This window comes from Orycteropus afer, unplaced genomic scaffold, assembly GCF_000298275.1.
Source record: "Orycteropus afer afer isolate SDZICR_OR568_19922 unplaced genomic scaffold, OryAfe1.0 scaffold00150, whole genome shotgun sequence".
Taxonomy (NCBI): domain Eukaryota; kingdom Metazoa; phylum Chordata; class Mammalia; order Tubulidentata; family Orycteropodidae; genus Orycteropus; species Orycteropus afer.
In genome coordinates this window covers 7,202,071-7,223,232 of record NW_006921737.1, presented here as the reverse complement: position 1 = coordinate 7,223,232, position 21,162 = coordinate 7,202,071, and the positions used below count along the sequence as shown (strand labels likewise).

At 37.9% G+C, this 21,162-nt stretch overlaps 1 protein-coding gene across 1 annotated transcript in view; it reads left to right on the top strand.

Moving 5' to 3' along the window:
- AKAP13 (A-kinase anchoring protein 13) overlaps positions 1-21,162 on the top strand; it is a 313,928-nt gene that overhangs the window by 86,855 nt on the left and 205,911 nt on the right. The window contains exon 7 of the mRNA XM_042781685.1: positions 3,892-4,022. Coding sequence (XP_042637619.1) covers positions 3,892-4,022 — 131 coding nt within the window. The remainder of the gene's footprint in view (positions 1-3,891; positions 4,023-21,162) is intronic.

Here is a 21,162-nt window from a genome sequence, read left to right as displayed (position 1 = left end):
GCTTAAAACTCTGTCACACTGGAGAAGTTACAATGTTCCAAACATGGAAAACAATGGCTGGATCACAGGTGCTCCAAAATGATAAAGGGATTTAGTAAATATTTGTATTTACATGGCTTAGTCCTTTTCTCTAGGGCCATGGAAAAAGTACTGAAAAATATAACTGGGAAGTTTCTGCTGTATCTGTTTTTTATTTACAAGCCTGAAACCCCCTTCTTCCCGTATCATCCTAGTCAGCTTTCTGAACACACTTAAGAGTCAGGAGTGGGTTCATGAGCAGCTATAACTATCATGCTAAACTGCTGACCTAATATCCAAAGTAGTGATACTAGGTAATTGGTGAGAGTGAGGGGTAGGAATAAGGAGTTCCCCTTCTTTGACTGCCTGAAGAGCAGGCCTCCAGTTGCATTGCTTGTTGCTTTTGGGCAATAGTCTGGGAATTCAGGGCTGTGCACAGTACAGGGGGTAGGATGCAGGATTTCCGCCCAAGCCCAGTCAGCTGAGCTGCTGTCACAGGGCAGACCTTGTGTCTGCTTATCTGGGTGAAGCAGCTGCATTGAGCAGCCTGTTGGGCTCAGTGCAGCTGCTTCACCAAGAAGCCTATTTCTATCTATGGGTAACCATGTCCAGAGAGAGCAAAGAGAAACCACCACTGCTCAGTGGAAATAAACTATCTGCATAAAACTTCTTCAAATTGAGGTTGAGCCTGAAGCTGAAACTGGAGTTGGGCTTGGTATTGACTCCTGAAGTCTTTAAAGGTCAGTTTGATTCAGACTATTATGTCACCACCTGTTACCAGATACAGAGGATCTATCTCCATGCTTGCCCTTAGGCTCTTGTAGGTAAAAAGTACCCTGTTTCGCTTTTATCATTGTTTTCTTCTGTTTAATGTTTGAAGATCTTTCTAAATGTAGTACTTGTTAAGAGTATGGGGGTAGGAAAGGGGAGGGTGAAGAGAAATGAACAAATAGATCAAGAAAAGAAGTCATGTTGTTCTTATCCAAAGCCTCTTAGGAAGAAAAGCAGTTTAAACCCAGTGGTCATTTTCCCCAAAAAGGGTTTTCAACCATTTATAGTTTTTTTTTTTTTTTTTTTTTCTGCAAATGAAGAATTTAAGGAACTGACTGAAGTGGTATTTTTGGTGACTTCAGGTTTTCAGTTTTGAGGGATCATTTGGATTATTCATGATAGAAATTTGTTGGCTCCTATCTTAGAACTTAAATGAGCAGGTCTCTAATTTTTAAAACTCAGGCACAACAAGAAGTCTATTTTGGGGGCCCTGGCAGGTTGACATTTCAGAAGAATGGGAGTGGCTGTAAACTGATGCCTGGCTATATTCTTCTCATTTGAGTACTGTGTCTTTGGCCACATAGGCTGGAATTATTTCACTTTCTGGCTCAGTCAGAATTTATTTAACCTAAGAAAGAGCAAACTGTGTGGGGTTTTTGTTTGTGGTACTGTACGATAAAAGGTTTTTTAAAAAAAAAGGGAGAATTTCAGACTGGTTTTTAATAATTCATAAATATTGTAGAGATGCCAACAAATTATTTTTAAGATTTTAAGGCTTTAGGAAGGGAAACAAGATGCATGAAGTTTCAACAGTGTATGCATCTTGGGTAAGTATTTATGTGTGGGTAGGTTACTTGTTTTGCTACCAAAAGAAGGCATATATGCTTGGTGTACTCATAGTCTCAGTCTACAGACAGAAATAGTGGTGAAGAAATCGGGACTTTCTTCAGAAAATTGGCAGGGTTAGGGAAAGCCCCTAGTCACATTGCCCGGGAGAAAAAGCACCCGAATGAGCTCAAAGCCAAAGGGTATTTTCTAGGACATCTACAATCCATTCATGGATTTAACCATACACCATAATTCCTAATGTTAGGAATTGGAAGACAGGTGTTTAACTGCTGATTTGGATGTTGCCACATTTCTCCCTTACATCTGTACAGCATTGACTTCTTGTTTTTATTTACTGCTAGAGATAAAGCCAGATAGAAATTAAAATGGGGAAAACCCAAAATTTCTGGGTAGAAAGAGGGAAGGTGGCCCTTCAGCCATTAAGAGCATTGATCACTATGCTTTGGGATGTTGGTGTTGCACCACTGAGCCAGACCAGTCTTGCAGAGGTTACTAACAGCCCTCAGGTCTCAGTAATCACTGTTTACCATTGTGACTGGTTGTGACTTGCCAAGATACATATTTTCAGTTGATGGGATATAGGAAAGTTATGCCAAAAATTACATCTCCAAATAAATAATATCAAAACTATCAACAATGAAAAAATTACTCTCACTTAGAAATGTTTTGATCGAGGGATACTGCTAAGGGTATTGCTTAGTCAATTTCTTTTCCATTTCTTTTAACTTTAATCACATTTTATGAAATGCAAGACAGACTTTGGTTTTTTGGGCAAGGAAGTTTGCTTATCCATTTTTAAACTGCTAGTTAGGTATTATAAGAGCAAAGAAAGAGGAAAGGTAATTTATAAATGTTCATTGTAGGAATGTAACTTTTCTAAATCTCAAGTTGTTACTTTTGTTAGTTCTGAACATGTTGTCTCTGACTCATGACAGCCTTATGAATAACAGAATAAAGTGTTGTGCAGTCCTGTGCCATCTTCCAAATTACCTTTGTATTTGTCATAGTGTGCTACTAGAATAGAGTCTTAATTAATGTAACTTAATTCTTTAGTGAAAGAAACTTCTCTGCCTTTTGGTGTAGGGAGCAATTTTCTCTTCCAGAGTAGAGGCACCACTAGATGAATAACAATCACAGAAAATTTTCCATGTGGAATTGATATGACAGTTTCACTGTTTGGATTATCAAGGTGAATTTTCACTGTGCCATCATCAGTCCTGTGTAAGAAAGCATCAGAAGCTGAAATTTGCCTCAGATACTATTTTATCACTTCCTGTATTTGCTTAACCATACAGAGGCAAACATTAACAAAAACCACTGCTGTTTTGTCGCTTGAGTGTGATCAGCAAGAAGATAACATAATCTTAAATGTTTAAAAATATTTTTTCTTAAGAAAAGGAATTGCTACTTTGGGATTATGTTTTGGTTTGGAAAGAAATAAGACTTAAAGCCAAAAATGATAATTTACTGAGCTCACTTAGTTCTTGTCAGTTGCAGTGGTAGGTATAGGTAGATCAGGGAGTAAAGTACATTTTAGAAGAAAGTCAGACTTGTCCCAAAGGCTTTGTTTCATTCTCGGTAGCTTTTTCCTTTTTTTGTTTTTTGTGGAGAAAGTTTTGTTTTGGGTTTGTTGGGTGTGTATGTGTGAGAAAACATACACAGCAAAACTTGCTCCCATTCCACAGTTTGTAGACACAATAATCTTCTCATTCTGTCATTATCTTCGTTGTCTCTGTTCTCGCTGTTTCACTTCCATTTACTTAAACTCCCCTAACCTTCTCATCTGAGCTTTAAATTTGCTTTTCCCTTTTTGTCTTATACTGATACGTCCTGGCTTTTTTGATGATGGGCAAAATAGGCCACTGACTTTCAGCCATTAGTCTGTTCCCTTAAATCTTAGGAATTTACTTTTTCATACACAAGTCAGCCCCACACTCATAGATTGGTCATAAAAAGTCAGTAGTGAAAATGGAAGTTCAATAAACATTGAATTGAATCCTCCCTTAGCACAAGACCCACAAAAGAGTTAAATTGTGATCATTAACTGCTTTTAGGGAAAACCATACAGCAGTGTGGCAAAGGAATAGGCTTAGCACAGGGTCAGAAAGGACACCAGCTGCTGAAAGCAAAATAATATTTTTCCATTTAAGACAAACAAAATGCATGATCCCCAGAGCATGTTGTGTAAATAGTAAGGCTCAAGAATCAATTTTTCAGATGCACTCTGTAACCTAACTTTCTTATTCTCTTCAGAAATGCCAGACACGAAAGCTGAAGATGAAGTAGACTTTCTGAGTAATTCCAAAGAGAGTTCAGTTTCTGAAGAGGTGGCTGTAGAACACATAGTTACACCTAAGATAAAACAATGCCCGAAGACCCAGGCGGTAAGTGGCATCAGTAAGTCTATATGAGCACAAAATGTGTTTAGCTTGGTCTGTGGCATCTGATTTATGGACTTGTTTTTTGTTTGGGAGATTGTTTTCCCAAAAACAATATTTTTTGCCTTCTCTCTTGTTCTGTTACATAAATGGGGATACATGACTGCAGTTCAGCTTTCATGAATGGTGTGTACTGTACAGCAGAGTTTCAGAATGGGCCCTCCTATTGAATCCCTTGGGAGCTCTGGTAGCATAGTGGCTAAAAGCACTTGACTGCTAACCAGAAGGCTGGCGGTTCAAACCCACCAGCCACTCCTCGGAAGGAAGTTTGGGCAATCCTACTTCCGTAGTGATACTGCCTCGGAAACCCAAGGAGGGGTCGCTATGAGTCGGGGCCGACTCGACGGCAAAACAACAACAACAACAACATTGAATCCCTTGGAGATTAGAATGAAAAAGATTCCCTATGAATTAAAAATGTTTAAATTTGTGGTCCACCTTAAAGTGTAAGAAAATGAGAGTCACCACAGAAAGACTCTGTTAACCCTTTTCAAATTTGATTCTTCTTTCTTTATGTAGAAACTGATTAACAAAATGAGATTTTCATTTATAGCTCAATATAGTCATGCTTTACTTAATGACCATGATACATTCTGTAAAATAAGATGTTACATGATTTGGACACTGTGGAAGTGCTATATTGTAGTCTGGCCCTTTCTTTAAGCATCTTGAACAAGCATTGTGCCTTAGGCGTGATCATCGTCATTATCATCATCGTCATGCTGACAAAGAAGGAGATTTGCTTTTGTATCGGTCCTCAATCCACTTCATTAGCAACTTTTCCATGTCTGATACAGATCTCTGACATTGTTGTTACCTTGTGGCTGTCAGTGGAGCTGAACTTTAATAAGAGCCTGGAAAATTTTTTCTTTGTTTTTAAGAATCGTAGTAATTGTTGAGTGCAGGAGTGGGATATGACTAAATCGTGAACTGTAGAATTCTCTGATTTTCCACTTTTGTGTAGTTTGATGACTTACTTTCATTTCCATATTGATAATTCTTCTTTACCTCTTGCTACTGCTATCACTAGCACAGGTTTTGCTGAGTTTGGGAGATACAGTGCACTTCATGGTAATACTTCCAAAAGAAAATTAAACAGAGGTAATAGTAATGCTACAACACTCAAGTAACATGGAGTACACAAGGTTGGATGCTGCTGCCTATGAGTGGAAGCATACACTATTAAACTTTTTAGATAGAAAATACAATACATTACATAAACCAGTAACATAGATGTTTATTATGTCTATCAAGAATAAGTATTATAGGTTATATATGTACTGTACCATTATATGCCTTGTAGCACAATTGCTTTATATACAAGAGGCACACATGACACACATGTAGTTTGTGGGAAGCTGTTGTGTTCACTGCATCCCTTTCTCCAACTGAGATTTCTGAACACTGTATAACCTTATGGGACCATGGATGTATATGTAGTCATACGTTGCCTGAATGTACATTATATAAGACATGACTCTACTATGGTCTAATATATGAAGTATGCCATTTTTACAATGGAAATGAAACAGTTCAGTAATTTTTTAAATCACAGCTTTATTGAGATATAATTCACATTCCATAAAATCCTTCCATTTTAAAGTGAACAGTTACGTTAAGTATATTCATAAAATTACACAGCCATCATCACTACCTAATTTTAAAGCATTTCCATTACCCCAGAAAGCAATATCATATTTATTAGCAGTCATTCCCCTTTCCCACCCCCACCTCCTGGAAACTACTAATCTACTTTCTTTATCTCTGAATTTGCATATTCTGGACACATTTCATGTAAATGTAATCACCTAATATGTGGTCTTTTGTGACTGTTTTGTTTAATTCAACATAGTGTTTTTCAGGTTCATCTTTGTTGTAGCATGTGTCACTACTTCATTCCTTTTTCTTTTCACATAATATTCCATTGTATAAACTATATGATACTTTGGTGGACATTTTGATTGTTTCTACTTTTTGGCTACTGAGAATAATACTGCTATCAATATTTATAAGTAAATTTTGTGTGGACATATTTTCATAGATGGGAGTCTGTGAAATTGCTGGGTGTATAGTAATTCTACGTTTAATATTTCAGTTGTTGTTGTTGTTGTTGTTGTGTGCCGTCAAGTCGCCCCCGACTCATAGCGACCCCTCCTTGGGTTTCCGAGGCAGTATCACTACGGAAGTAGGATTGCCCAACCTTCCTTCCGAGGAGTGGCTGGTGGGTTTGAACCGCCAGCCGTCTGGTTATTTCAGTAAGTTTTAAAAAATGTTTTCAAAGTCTTGATTATTATTTTTCTTTTGTTTAAGACTGTTAACTTTTAAAATATAAGAATTTATTAAACTTGTTTAAACAGTACCCTAAGCTTTAATTCCATGCTGTACAAAGAAAAATTTTTAGGAAACTAATCAAATTACAGTCTAAATAATACTGCCTTTCACAAAGTCAGTCTTCTTTTGGGTAGATTTGACAGTGCTCTGTTTTTCTCTTCAGAGGGCTAATTTCCAGTCCCCCTCCAAAGTTAGTAAGTAAACAGAACTGTACTATCCCAAATTGTTCAAGTGAACTGTGATAAGCAAGTTTCATTTTATTGCACTACTGTGTTGGAAAGATGCTCACTGCTCTAACCTGCCCCCTTACTACAGATTGTATTCACGGACTGATGCTTGGGTGGCTACTTGTATAACTGAAAAACCAAATGCATTGTTCAGACAAATGTTGCTTTTGTCCCTGGGAAAATAAAAGAATACCTCTATGGGTATATGTGTCTTTGCTTCCAAAAACCCTCAAAAAGGGAAGGAAAAAAATTCACATTTTTGAGTTCAATGCTTCTGTTTCTTGGTCCTCCATTTTAACATGTTGTTGTTGTTATGTGCTGGTGAGTCAGACCCGACTCATAGCGACCCCTCCTTGGGTTTCCCAGGCAGTACCACTAGGGAAGTAGATTGCCCCATCTTCTTCCAAGGAGTGTCTGGTGGGTTTGAACTTGCCAGCCTTAGTAGTTGGATATCTGCCATACAAAATGAGGAATAATTTTTCATTCCTTAAGATGTTTGACACATTATGCTATAAATAAACTCTTACTTTTGAGATTATTACGTAATGGTTAAAATCATGGCTCCTATAAGAATGAGGCCATATCAATGTTAATGTTTCTATATAGCCTCAGAGAAAATATACACGTATATTAAATGCTGCAAGTTTCTCTCTTGCAGCTCTTAACTGATAATTCTTCACTGTGTAGAAAATCGTTCATAATTTAGAAGGCCACATTATGAATTTGTACATAATATGGTTCTTTCCAGTGACCATTGTATCAGTATCTTACACTTGTGATTTGTGACATATTGCTGTAGCTTTAATAGCAGTAACAATTTAATATTCAGCATTATCCCCTCTTACATATTTTACTAATTTCAAAGTTCTCAGATACCTTTTGTTGTCTTCATTTTACTTGCTTTTCTCTGTGAATTAGAACAGTGCCTAGCACACCACAGTGCAGCTTAGCATTATTATTATTATTATTATTATTATTATTATTATTATTATTACTGCTACTACTGATAACAATTAGTTTTACAACTTCACACCCCAACATTCTTTTTCACTCATTTAAGTAACCAGTAGCATGTAAACATAAAACCAGTTGCATCAACTTAATTCTGAAAGCAATCAAGACTCAATTACTGCTTCTTGAACATACGTTATAAAAAACATAAGGATTAGAATTACATATTACATAAATTGGGAGACATGGAGCTTATTTTATTTCTCAGACCTTTAGAATTTAAAAGGAGCTTTGGTGATATAGTGCATAGTGCCTGAGGCATTTGACTGCTAACCAGAAGGTTGGTGGGTCAAGCCCACCAGCCACCCTGTGGAAGGAAGACTGGGCAATCTATTTCCATACAGATTTACCACCTCAGAAACCCAGTGGGGGTCACTGTGAGTCGAAATTGACTCAGTGGCAGTGAATTTGGTTTTTGGTTTTGGTTTAGAATTTGAATAAACATTAAAGACTATCTGAAGTCTTAACACCTGCGCCTTTAGAACAGCAGAGTTAAGTGACTTGCCTTGTCTCACAACTAGTTACTTGTAAACTAGACTAGAACCCAGCTTCTGTTCTTGTAATATTTCCACTATAGCTTTGTTTCTTGAAGAGACGTTCTGAGGGTTCACGCTGAGGGAATCCAATTCACTTGACCTAGAGTAGGTATTTGCATTTTAAGCAAGAACCCCCTGAATGATTATTATATACACCAAAATTTTAAAAAGCATTACATTATATTCCCATATGTTCAGTGTTAATTGGAGGAATTCCTTAGGACAGGATCTAAGTTAATTCACTTCAAAATTGGTATCATGTTCTTTTTTTTATGTCATCAAAATACATGTTCCTTTTTCTTAGTAATTCATTGTATTGTTGTTCAGAATATGCACAGCAAAACATACACCATTTCAAAAATTTTGCCATGTACAATTCCAAAAAGAAAAAAAAAATAAAACCACTCATTGCTGTCGAGTTGTATCCAATTCACAATGACCCCCTCCTTGGGTTTCTGAGGCAGTATCACTACGGAACTAGATTCCCCAGTCTTCCTTCCTAGGAGTAGCTTGTGGCTTTGAACCACCAGGCTTCTGGTTAGCAGTCAGGTGGTTTAGGCACTATGCCACCAGAGCTCCTATATACAGTTCAGTGACATTGATTTCATTCTTCAAGTTGTACAACCATACCCACCTTCCTTTTTCCAAGTTGTTCCTTCATTATCGTAAATTCACTGCCCCTAAGTTTTCTATTGCTATTCCTGACTCTTCTTTTTCCTCTGTTGCTCCAGGCAAATAGAGACCAATTGTTGTACCTTGGATGGCCACTTGCAAGTTTTTAGGGCCCCAGAACTGTGCAAGAACTAAGAGGTAGAACAGCAGCACTACACCTGTTAGGCTCGTTAACTGGGATGTTCCATGAAACCATGATCCTAACCGTCCAAAGCAAGGAACTGAATCCCATGTGGTGTTTGAGTGTACATAAATAGCCTCAGCAGCTATTCTTTACTGTTGTTGTAGTAAATATATCTATCATACTACTTTTGCTATTTCAACTTTTTGCAGGTCTGCAACTTAACTGACAGCAATTACATTAACCGGCCGTGTAGCCCTACCCTTATCAGTGCAATTTTTTCATCACCGTAAACTGAAACTTAGTGTTCCATAAATAATAATTGCCTCTTTTCTCCACTCTCCTGACCCTCAACTGCTATCAAATCAATTTCGAGTCACAGTGACTCTTTAGGACAGAGTAGAACTGGCCCATGGGGTTTCCAAGGCTGTAAATCTTTACAGAAGCGGACTACCTCATCTTTCTTGTGTGGAGTGCCTGCTGAGTTTGAATTGCCAACCTTTTGGTTACCAGCCAAATTCTTCAATCACTGCACCACCAGTGCTCTATTCCCACCCCTGGTAACCACTAACAAACTTTGATCTCCATACATTTCCCTGTTCTATATAAGTGAGGTTAAACAATATTTGTCCTTTTGTGATTGGCTTATTTGACTCAGCATGTAATGTATTCAGGCTTCTTTGATGCTGTACCATGAATGAAACTTCGTTTCTCTAATGGCTCAGTTGTATTCCAGTGTATATATGTACTACATTTTGTTTATCCCTTCATCCATTGATGGGCATTTAGGTTGTTTCCACATTTTGACTATTGTGAATAGTGCTGCAATGAACATTGATGTACAGGTGTTTGTTTGAGTCTCTAGTCTCAAGTCTTTTGGATATATACCTAGTAGTGGAATTGCTGAGTCATATGGTAGTTCTGTTTTTAGGTTTTTTTAGGAGTTGCCACAGTGCTTTCCACAATGGCTGTACCATTTTGCATTCCCAGTCAGCAAATCTCACTAACATTTGTTACTTCCTTTTTTTATATATTGCTTTTAATCATAGCCCTCATAGTTGGAGTGAAATGGTATCTCATTGTGGTTTTGATTTGCATCTCTCTAATGGCTAATGATACTGAGCATCTTTTCATGTATTTGGTGGCCATTTGAATGTCCTCTTTGGTGAATGTCTATTCAAGACCTTTGCCCATTTTATGTTTGGGTTATTTGTCCTTTTGTTGTTAAGTTGTTGAAGTTTTGTACATACATTTCAGTTATTAGGTTCTTGTCAGCTAATATGGTTGCCAAAGATATTCTCCCAATTGGTATCTTGTCTTTTCACTTTTTTGGCAAAATCTATTGATGAGCAAAATTTAATTTTTATGAAGTCTCACTTATTTGTCTTTTGATGTTTGTACTTGTGTTCTCATATTAGATAATCCATTGTGGAAAGCTAGGTCTGACAGTGTTGCCTCTGCTTGTTTTTCTAAGAATGTTAGGGTTTTAGTTTGCACATTTAAGTTCTTGATCCATTTTGAACATGGATCTTGTTTAATTTTTCTGCATGTGGAAATCCAGTTCCCTTGGGACCATTTACTGAAGAGACTCTTCTTTCTCCATCAAATGGACTTAGCATCCTTGTCAAAAATCATTTAACATAGATGGTATTTTTTTATCTGGACTCTCAGTTCTATTCCACTGAACTTTGTGTCTTCTGTTTTACCAATACTGTTGTTGTTGTTGTTACGTGCGGTGGAGTCAGACCCGACTCATAACGACCCCTCCTTGGGTGTCTGAGGCACTATCACTACGGAAGTAGATTACCCAACCTTCCTTCCGAGGAGTGGCCTTCTGGTTAGCAGGCAAGTGCCTTAGGCACTACGCTACCAGAGCTCCCTGTACCAATACTTCTTGTTGTTGTTATTTGCCGTCGAGTCGACCCCGACTCATAGCCACCCTTCCTTGGGTTTCCAAGGCAGTATCACTACAGAAGTAGGATTGCCCAACCTTCCTTCCGAGGAATGACTGGTGGGTTTGAACCGCCAGCCTTCTGGTTAGCAGTCAAGTGCCTTAGGCACTATGCTACCAGAGCTCCTGTACCAATACTAGTCTCTTTTAATTTCTATAGCTGTATGATATGTTTCAAAATCAGGAAATGTTAGTCATCCTATCTTTTTCTTCTCTTTCAACCTTGCTCTTAGCAATTTGGGGCCTTTTACCATTCCATATAAAGCTGAAGGTTATTTTTTACATTTGTATAAAATAGATTGTTGGAATTTTGATTGAGATTGCATTTAATCTGTAGATTGTTTTGGGTAGTTTTGACATCTTGACAACTTTAAGTTTTCTATTCCATTAACATAAGACATCTTTCCATTTATTTAAACATTTAATCTCTTTCAGCAGTGTTTTATTATTTTCATAGTGTAAGTTTTTCATCTTCCTGGTTAAATTTATTTTTAGGTATTTTATTATCTTAGATGCTATTGTAAATGGAATTGTTTCTTTAGTTTCATTTTCAGATTTCTTATTGCTGGTGTATAGAAACCCAAAAGATTTTTGTTTGTTGACCTTTACCCTGGAACTTTGCTAAATTGAGTCTTTGGGATTTTTGTATACACTTACAACTTGCTTATCAGCTTTCTCATTACCTGACATTTCTCATTTATAACAATAGTGAAAATTGACCGACCGTTTAGTGTATTACTAACATACATCTGGCAGTAACAAACACCAAGGTGTGAGACAAGAGTAACCCTAGCTGTAATGGTTAAAGTTACGTGTCCACTTGGCTGGGCCTTGATTCTCAGTGATTTGGCAGTTATGTATTGATGTAGTTATCCTTCATTTTGTGGTGTGTTCTGGCCATCACCTATTTTCACTTAATACTGATTTTTACATAATAGCCTTAGTCTTTGGAGCCTAACCATGTTGATAAGTGAGGAGTGGGTGTCTAGAATCATGTCATTTGACAGTAAATATGGTTTTACTTCTGTTTGTCTGATCTGGATGTCTTTTATTTCTTTTTCTTATTTTATTGCTCTGACTAGGACTTCTAATACAATATTGAGTAGAAATATTGAGATTAGGCACCCTTGTCTTTTTCCTGATTTGAAGGGGAAATTTCTCAGTTATTTTCCATTAAGTATAATATTAGCTGTTTGCTTTTCATATATGCCCTGAATCATTGAGGAACTTCTATTCCAATCTTCCTGAGGGTTTTCATCAAGAAAGCATGTTGGATTTTATCAAATGCTTTTTCTGTAGTCATAGAGATGATCATATGGTTCTTTTCTTTTGTTTTATTGATATGATTATTATATTGATTGATTTTTTTTTTTTTTTAAACATTGAACTATGCCTTCATTCCTGAAATAAATCCCACTTGATCATGATATAAGACTTATCATGTTGTTGGATTCTGTTCACTAGTATTTTGTTGAGCATTTTTGTATCTATATTCGTAAGGGATATCAGCCTGTAATTTTCTTTTCTTGTGGTATCTTTATCCTGTTCTGCTATCGAGGTTATGTTTGCTTCACAGAACAAATTAGGGAATATTCCTTCCTCTTTTATCTTTTGGAAGACTTTGAACAAGAGTACATGTCAGTTCTTTTCTAAATGTTTGGTAGAATACCCCAGTGAAGTCTTCTGTCTAGGACTTCTTTTCCTTGGGAGGTTTTTGATCACTGATTGAATTTTTTCACTTGTTATGGTCTGTTGAGACTTTATTTTGTCTTGAGTGAATTTATGTAGTTTGTGTATTTCTAAGAATTCATCCATTTCATCTGGGTTATCCAGTTTGTTGTTGCACAGTTCATAATGTTCTATCATAATTCTTTTTATTTGTATCAGATCAGTTGTAATGTGTCCTCTTTAATTTTGGTTGTTTGCATCTTTTTCCCCCTTTTGTCAGTCTAGCTAAAAGATAATCGGTTTCTTTGATGTTTTCAAAGAACCACCTTCTGGTTTTGTTGATTTTCTCTATTGTTTTTCTGTTTCACATTTTGATCTTTGTTATTTCCTTTCTTCTGGAAGGTTTAGGTTTATAGTCCTATGTTCTTACTGTGATCTCTTTAGTGTGAGTTAATATAATCAAGATGGTATTCTCCAAAGAGTTTGCTTTGGGTGCAGTTACTAAACTTTTCCATACCTCCTGTTTATTTCTTGCAAAAGATCTGAAGTGGTAAGTGTTGAGGGGAAAGCAGGAGATGCAATTAAATGCTTAAGTCCAGGTAAGAAAGCCCTCTGCTACCATTCACTTTGAGTGTGCACCATGATGGCCAGGAAAGAATTCTGACTCCTATTTCATTGTTCTGGTCAAACTAACACATTTCGTGTGATATAAAAATCTTTTCAATATCTAACCAAGTTTATTAGGAAGGTGCTCTCCTCACTAGGGTATCTTGTTAATTGAGGTATCTCTATAATAATTTCTTTTCCAAATGCTCATTGCTTCAAGATTATCAGCCATTTAAAATAGTCTAGCAGTCCAGTATATCTTGTCAGCATGCCCATGGTCCTAGCAGGCAGACACTTGGGAACAAATATGCTAAGTCACAACTGTAAAATTTCATATGTTGTGTGTTAGATTATTGGGAAAGTCTATTCCTCATTTACCATACCCTCCTGTAAAAACTGCGAGGAGGCCACATGTTCTGACCTCCTCTAATCTCACAAGAGGAAGACAGCAGTAACCCAAGGCCTATTACTGAAAGGCCAAACATGCTGCCTCCCTCCAGCCCTTTCACCAACCGTTCCTCCCAAAGCACCCACCACCTCTCTCCTGGGTTCGATAATTCACTGCAGTGGCCACACAGAACTCACAGATTACAGGGTTTATTAGGGAAGCACCAGGCTACAACTCAAGTTCAGGAAGAACACTCAGTCTCTCTCCCAGCCCACCGTCCCTCAGCCAAGAGTCTCTCACAGTCTCTTTCCGGGGTGCGTGTCTCTTGTGTCTCTTTCCCAGCAACGCATGTCTCAGGAGCCCGTGTCTCTTTCAGCAGCAAGTCTTCCTCGACCAGCAGTCCGAGAGAGTTCTGCTTCCAGGAGGCCTCCTTTTGAGCCCGGCAGGGTGGTCAGACTAGCCAATTATAGCATCAGAACTCTAAGCACCTGAGAGAGAGTGGGCACCTCCCAGAACATTGTTTTGTGCCTCTCCCAACAGAAATATTCCAGGTGGACACCTTCAGCAATCAGGAGCTCCTCACTTGCTCATAGAAAATCCCACCTTGGAGTTTACAAAGACTTATGGGTAGAAAAGCCACACAAAGTAATTTACTACACTGCACCTCCTCAATCAAGAAAACATTTTAAATCGGAACTGTGCCCACTCCCTTTTTATAACTACACAGCCAAGCATCAAATTAACTGAATTTCCATTCTTAATTATTTTTATGACAGCATTAATATCTGTTTCTTCGGGGTTGTAGTAAAGGCAATGTTGGTGTCATATTATGTCCTGTTTTATCTTCCCTTTGAAATAATTCTGTAATTTTATTTATTTTAATGGGGAACTATATTTTCTCTTGTCTCAGGAGGTGAGCTTTCATTTCCAATCCTGCTCTAAGAGTCTTGTTTAAAAGCTTTTATGTTTTGGATGTGCCTCATAGCCTTCATGCTCAGCTGCCAGAGCAGAATATGACAGTACTTAAACTATTTGGTAATTAATTTAACAAGCTATAACACTGATAGTCAAAGTGGCTTTTATATCCCACTTATTATTTAAGAGCTTTTGATTTTAAAAAAATTGTTTTTAATAATGTCTACTATTATATTTGAAATATATAGATTTGTGGTATGTGCAGGACCTAGGAAAAGGTAGATTGGTCTTTTTGTGAGTTGCCAGTAAGTCTTCTCTGAATACATTTGGCATTTAAGAAAACCAACCTTCCCTGTCCTCCCCTAATCAATTACCGCTTTTGGTTCACAGCTAGAGCTAGCATTAACTACATGGAAACTTTTATTTATTTATTTTTCCAAATAATTTTTTTGTTGTGATTTTGGTGAAAATTTATAGAACAGATTGGTTTTCTGTTGAGCAATTCTTCCATGTTTTATGACATTGATTGCAGTCCCTACAGTGTAGCAGCATTCTTCCCACTTCCTCCCCATATTTATTGTTCCTGTTTCTTCTTTCCTAGCTCTCCTGCCTTTTGAGCTTTATTTGTGGGCACATGCTGCCCTTTTACTCTTATATAGTTGATTGTTCTAAGGCGAGCATACTTCCCTCATGTTACCTTCCACCTTTATGGTCCTGTGTATCATTTGGCTGAAAGTTCAGCCATGGAGGGGGTCATTTCATTTCCAGGCTTGAAGGGTGTCTAAGCGCTGTAGTCATGGGAGTTCCACAGTCTCTATCAGACTAGTAGCCTGGACTTTCTGATTATTTTAAGTATTGTTGCTTTTTTTTTTTTTTTCCCTCCCACTATATCCGAGACAAGGAGCTCTGATGGCATAGTGGTTAACACATAGGGCTACTAAGCAGAAGTCAGCAGTTGGAACCTACCAGCTCATCCACAGGAGAAAGATGAGGCAGTTCTGCTTTGTTTGTAGAGTCACTGTGAGATGAAATCAACTTGATGGCAAGGTGCTGGGTTGAATTGGGTATATCTAGGATCTCCTATTGTGATTCCTTTGAGAGTAGTCAGCAGCGGTAGCTACGTACCATCTACTTCTGGTCTCATGGAGATGGAGGCTGAGGTGTTCACATGGTTCATTAGTCTTTTGGACTGTTTCTTACATCTTTGATTTTATTCACTTTTCTTTATTCCAGATGGGAAGAAACCAATAGTTGTACCTTAGATGACTACTCACAAGCTTTTAAGACCCCAGTTGCTACTCGACAAAGTAGGGTGTGTAGAACGTTGTCTTTGTGGGCTGTGTTATGCCAGTTGACCTTGATGTCCCTCAAAACTATGGTCCTGAGCCCCCAGGCCCAGCGACTCATTGCAAACACAGCTTTTTCACATATATTTTTGGGAAACTCTCTCTCCTCTGAAATGCAAAGTTTCCATGAAATTATGTAATGGCTGCTTCTGCAAATATTTTTAGTAGATTGTTGGAAAAAAGAAGTGCCTCAGAGAACCCCAGATTATAAAGCCATGAATGGCAAAACTATATATAAGCTTAGTGTAAAAATATCCAAAGATAATGTAAAGGATATAATTATGATCTGGCTATACATATTCAAATGATCTTTATTTAATTTCTTCTGTTTTCTCCTCTGTATAATGGTTAGATAATCACTTAAGTTTTTTTCAGCTCCTAATTTTTGGTCAGTACAATTCTAAAATGATTGGAATAAATTAATAAATACATGTGTTGCACCAAAAAGACAATCATGAGGAACTTTCACAAAATTACCTTCTTTTACAGCCAAATTCTTTTTCTTTTTTTTTTCTTTTCATTTTTAATTGTGATTTGGGTGAAAGCTTACTGAGTAAATTCAGTTTCCATACAACAGTTCATACGCATTTTGTTTTATGACACTGATTTTAATCCCCATAATATAACAGCTCTCTTCCTACTTCTTCCCTGTGTCTTTCTTTCCTGTGCATTCCTGCTTTCTGAGCCATCTCCTTGTGTATATATTGCCCTTCTGATTTCCCATGGTTGATTGTTCTAAGAAGTGTACCTACTTCATGTAAATGTTCACCTTATATGCCTATTTGTTGTTGGGTTGGAAGCCACGGGAGCAGTTCAGTTCCAGGCCTGAAAGGGTACTTAAGTAGGCCTCATGTTCTCAGGGATTTCACCAGTTTCTATCAGACCAGTCAACTTGGTCTTTTTCTTTATGATTTTGAGTTTTATTCCACATTTTTCTCCCACTCTTTCTAGAATCTCCTATTTTGATCCCTTTCCAAGTGGTTGACAATGGTAGTCAGGTACCATCTAGTTCTCCTGGTCTCAGGGTCATGTAAGCTGTAGTTTGCATGGTTCACTAGTCCCTTGAACTAATCGTTTCCATGTGTTTTAGTTTTCTTCCTTCTCCTTTGCTCCGGACAAGGGGAGAACAATTGTTGCATCTTAGATGGCTATTTGCATGCTTAAGACCCCAGTTGCTACTCACCAAATTAGGATGTAGAACAGTGTTTTTATGTAGTAGGTTATGCTCATTGATGTAGCCAAATTCTTAACTCATCACTTTTTCCTTGAACATTTTCCAAGATATTTTGTTCTGAGGCCTTAAAATAAATACAGTGTATCTTTTTTTTCCCTCATAGAACTACTGAATCATTGTCATGTATGCATTTTAGAGAAGTTTGTGTGTGGTTTGTTTTTTTCTTCCTGTTGAGACAAAAGAACTGAATCTGATTGTTATCACTCTTCCTGCCCATTTCTTACCAATCCTCATTTCTTTATCTTCTGTTCATTCTTATCTCAGTTGAAAATTCAGAATAATGATGCCTACTTCATGGGCTAGTCATCCTAACTAGAATGTATGTTAGTGTAGGTCTGGCATGGAATTATTGTTGTTATGTGTCATCAAATTGGTTTCAACTCAAAGTCACCCTGTGTACAACAGAATGAAACATTGCCAAGTCTTGCGCTATCCTCACCTTTGCTATATTTGAGCACACTGTTGCAGCCACTATGTCAATCTGTCTTATTGAGGGTCTTCCTCATTTTTGCTGACCCACTAATTTACCAAGCATGATGTCCATTTCTAGGGACAGGTTCATTCTGATAACATGACCGTAATGTTGCTGTGGTAGTCAAGATTATGTGTTAACTTGGCTAGGCTTGATTTTGAGTGGTTAGGCAGTTGGTGGTACTTACTCCCCATGATGAGACTAGCATTCGGTTCCATGATGGAATCTGCCATGAGCAGCTGAGTAGCTGCTTTATGTGGTCTGCTTTCCGTATATAAACAGAAGCTTTGGGAATGGTCTGTAGCTTGGTGACATGCTTGAACCCTGCATGTAGCCAAGTCGTTGTTGTTCAACAGCCTGCCATGCCCTGCCAGTCTTGGGAGTTTTTCTGGACTTCAATTAGTGGCCTGCCGGGTTGTTTGGTAATATTAGGACTGTGCCTTTTTACTTGTCGACCTTGGGTTTGTCAATTTCAGCAGCAAGTAGCCACCTGAGTGAAGAAAAGCCTCCACCTTCAGTGGGCCGGAAGCAAGAGGCAGAGTTGAAGCCCAAGGTCAAGGGGTTTAAACCAGCCCCTCGACATGGCACTTTGAATTTGGACTTCTGACCTCCCAAACTGGAGGAAAATAAACTGCTGTTTCTTAAAGCCATCCCATTTATGGTATTTTTCTGTTGGAGCAGCATGAAGTAACCAAAACAGTCACCATCTTTATGTAAGGAACATTCTAGCTGTATTTATTCCAAGAAAGATTCATTCGTTCTCTGGTATATCCATCATTCTTTGCCAACTCTCTAATTCAAAGACATGAGTTTTTCTTCAGGCTCCTTTGTTCATTGTCCAGCTCTCACATGCATATGAGGCAGTGGAAAATACCATGGCTTGGGTCAGGCACACCTTAGTCCTCAAAGTGACATCTTTGCTTTTGAACACTTTAAAGAGGTCTTTTGCAGTAGAGTTGCCCATTGCAGTTCGTTGTTTGATTTCTTGACTTCTGCTTCCATAGGAGTTGATTGTGAATCCATGTAAAAGGAAATCTTTGACAACTTTAATCTTTTCTCCGTTTATCACGTTGTTGCTTATTGATCTAGTTGTGAGGATTTTGTTTTCTTTATGTTGATGTGTATCCATACTGAGGGTGGTGGGTCGTTTTGGATCTTTATCAGTAAGTGTTTCAAGTTCTCTTCACTTTAGCAAGCAAGGTTGTTTCAGTGTGTCACAGGTTGTTTATGACTCTTCTCTAATCCTTCTTCATATAGTTCAGCTTTTCTAATGATTTACAAAACATGCAGATTGAATAAATATAGTAAAAGGATGCAGCCCTGATGAACACACATTTCCTGATTTTAAACCACACAACATCCCTTTGTTTTTCATTCCTCTTTGCTCTGGTTGTGGACAGTGATAATTGCGTCTTAGATGACCATTCACAAGCATGGAATAGGCGTTTTATAAGTGGTAGATGTAATTCTAATCTCATTTTAAACTATAGCACAGAAATATTGGACTCACTTGTGATGCTGTGTAGAAAAATGATTTAAATAGGTTATGGTAAAAATGCTTTTTGAAGAAACTGCCAATTATATCAGGCTGTAATGGTATTCATTTAAATTACTGTGTCACTTTATGTTTACGGTGAGTGCGTGTTATTTATTCAGCACTTGATTCAACAAACATTCATTGAGCTCTGCACTAGGCATTAGCATATACTGGAATGAAAAGAGGCCAGTCTCAAAAGCTCATATTCCAGTGGGAAGAGACAGTTATTAAACCAGTAAATAAGACCCATTCTATTAAGTGTTCAAATACAGATAAATAGGGATTGCTGATGAATATATGTCTTTCAGTGAGATAGATGTAAATTCATCTCTCTAAGCTTCCATACACCTTCTGTTAGGGAGGAATGTTTATAAAGAGTGGTGTTTTGGTTATCTAGTGCCACTCTGACAGGAATATATACCACAAATTGGTGAGCTTGAACAAACAGGACCTTATTCTCTCACAGTTTGGGAGGCTATTCGCCGAAGTGCCAGGCTTTCAGGGCTGGGCGAAAGCCCCTCAACCTTGGGCTTCAGGTCTGCCTCCTGCTCCCAGCCCACTGAAGCTGGAGGCTTTTCTTCACTCAGACAGCTGCTGGCTGCTGAAGCTGACAAACCCAAGGTCCACAAGTAAAAAGGCACAGTCCCAATGTTACCAAACAATGTGGCAGACCATTTATTTAAGTCCAAAGTCCCACGATTGGCAGGGCACAGCAGGCTGCTGAACAATGACTTGGCTACATGCAGAGTTCAAGAGTGCCATAAGCAAGAGACCATTCCCCAAGGCTTCTTATATACAGGAAGCAGAACACATCCCTAAGGCAGCTACTCAGCTGCTCACAGTAGATTCCACCATAGCGTTGATTACCGGTCTTGTCATGGGGAATACTGCATCCAGCTAACCAGCCACTCATCCAGGCCCAGCCAAGTTGACACACAAACTTAACAACCACAAACGGTATATTGTTTTTATACTTTCTGCCTCTGGTAGCTTTCTGAGTTTCATTTTAAAGGGTGATTGCATTTTGTGGGAGTGAAACCAAAAAAACAAACTCACTGCTGTCGAGTTGGATCCAACTCATAGCGACCGGTCCTGCATTTATTTGGGTATAACCATTATTTCTACAGTAGACTTGTCTATCACTAGATGGTCTCTTAGAAAAACTATATATGGTTTCTGATTCTAAATTTTGTGTTCAATGAGCTTACTGACATAAATATGACTTAGAACTGCATGTTTTGTCTCTTAAAAGGGGTTCTGTAGTAGAAATACTAAAAGAAAAGTATAATTTAATCAGTTAAGGAATGTCTTGGTCCTTCTTAGGAGTATATTAGTTTACTTATAAAATATTGGGCAGTTATAAAATTCTCATGTTAGGTTTTGAATGAGGATTTTAAGAGGTTGCCTTGTGCTATCCTGGTAGCTGGCCCCCATAAAAGGTGCACACCATATATGGAATTGCCCACTTTATCTAGAACAAGTTTCTGGGTTACTGATAGCAGATATTTCTGGCCTCTTAGACTACTCAGTTTTATGATACAGCTTATGGTTTTGATTTCATTCATTTATGCATTTAGTAAACATTATATGAGTGTCTTTTCCTGGTCAATGTACTGCATCAAATATCTAAGGCATTAAGAAAAGTTTGGTATTGTCTCTGCCCTCAGTGCACTTAGATTATGGTTAAATATACAAACAAAGCACATAATGATATAATCACAGTATATAGCTACAGTATGTAAGACATGCAGTAGGAGTTCACAGAGAGATTAATAAGTCCTTCTTGAAAAGTGCTTGTCTGAAATATGATTGTGTTTCCTTGGTGATAACCACATTGTAACACATGTGGTATAAATATTCCATTGGAAAAACTAGGGTTATATTCAGGGTGCCTTTGATGTGCTTTCCAGCCTTATAGTTCATTTTAGCTTTCACAGCATGCTGGGCCCCTCAGAGGTCATAGAATTGCCTAAGAATTGCTAAAGCAGCCTGATTTGCAAGGTAACTAATCTGGAGATAATCCAGGGTTTAAAACAAAAAATTCCCAATGACAAAATGAAGAAAGTAACAT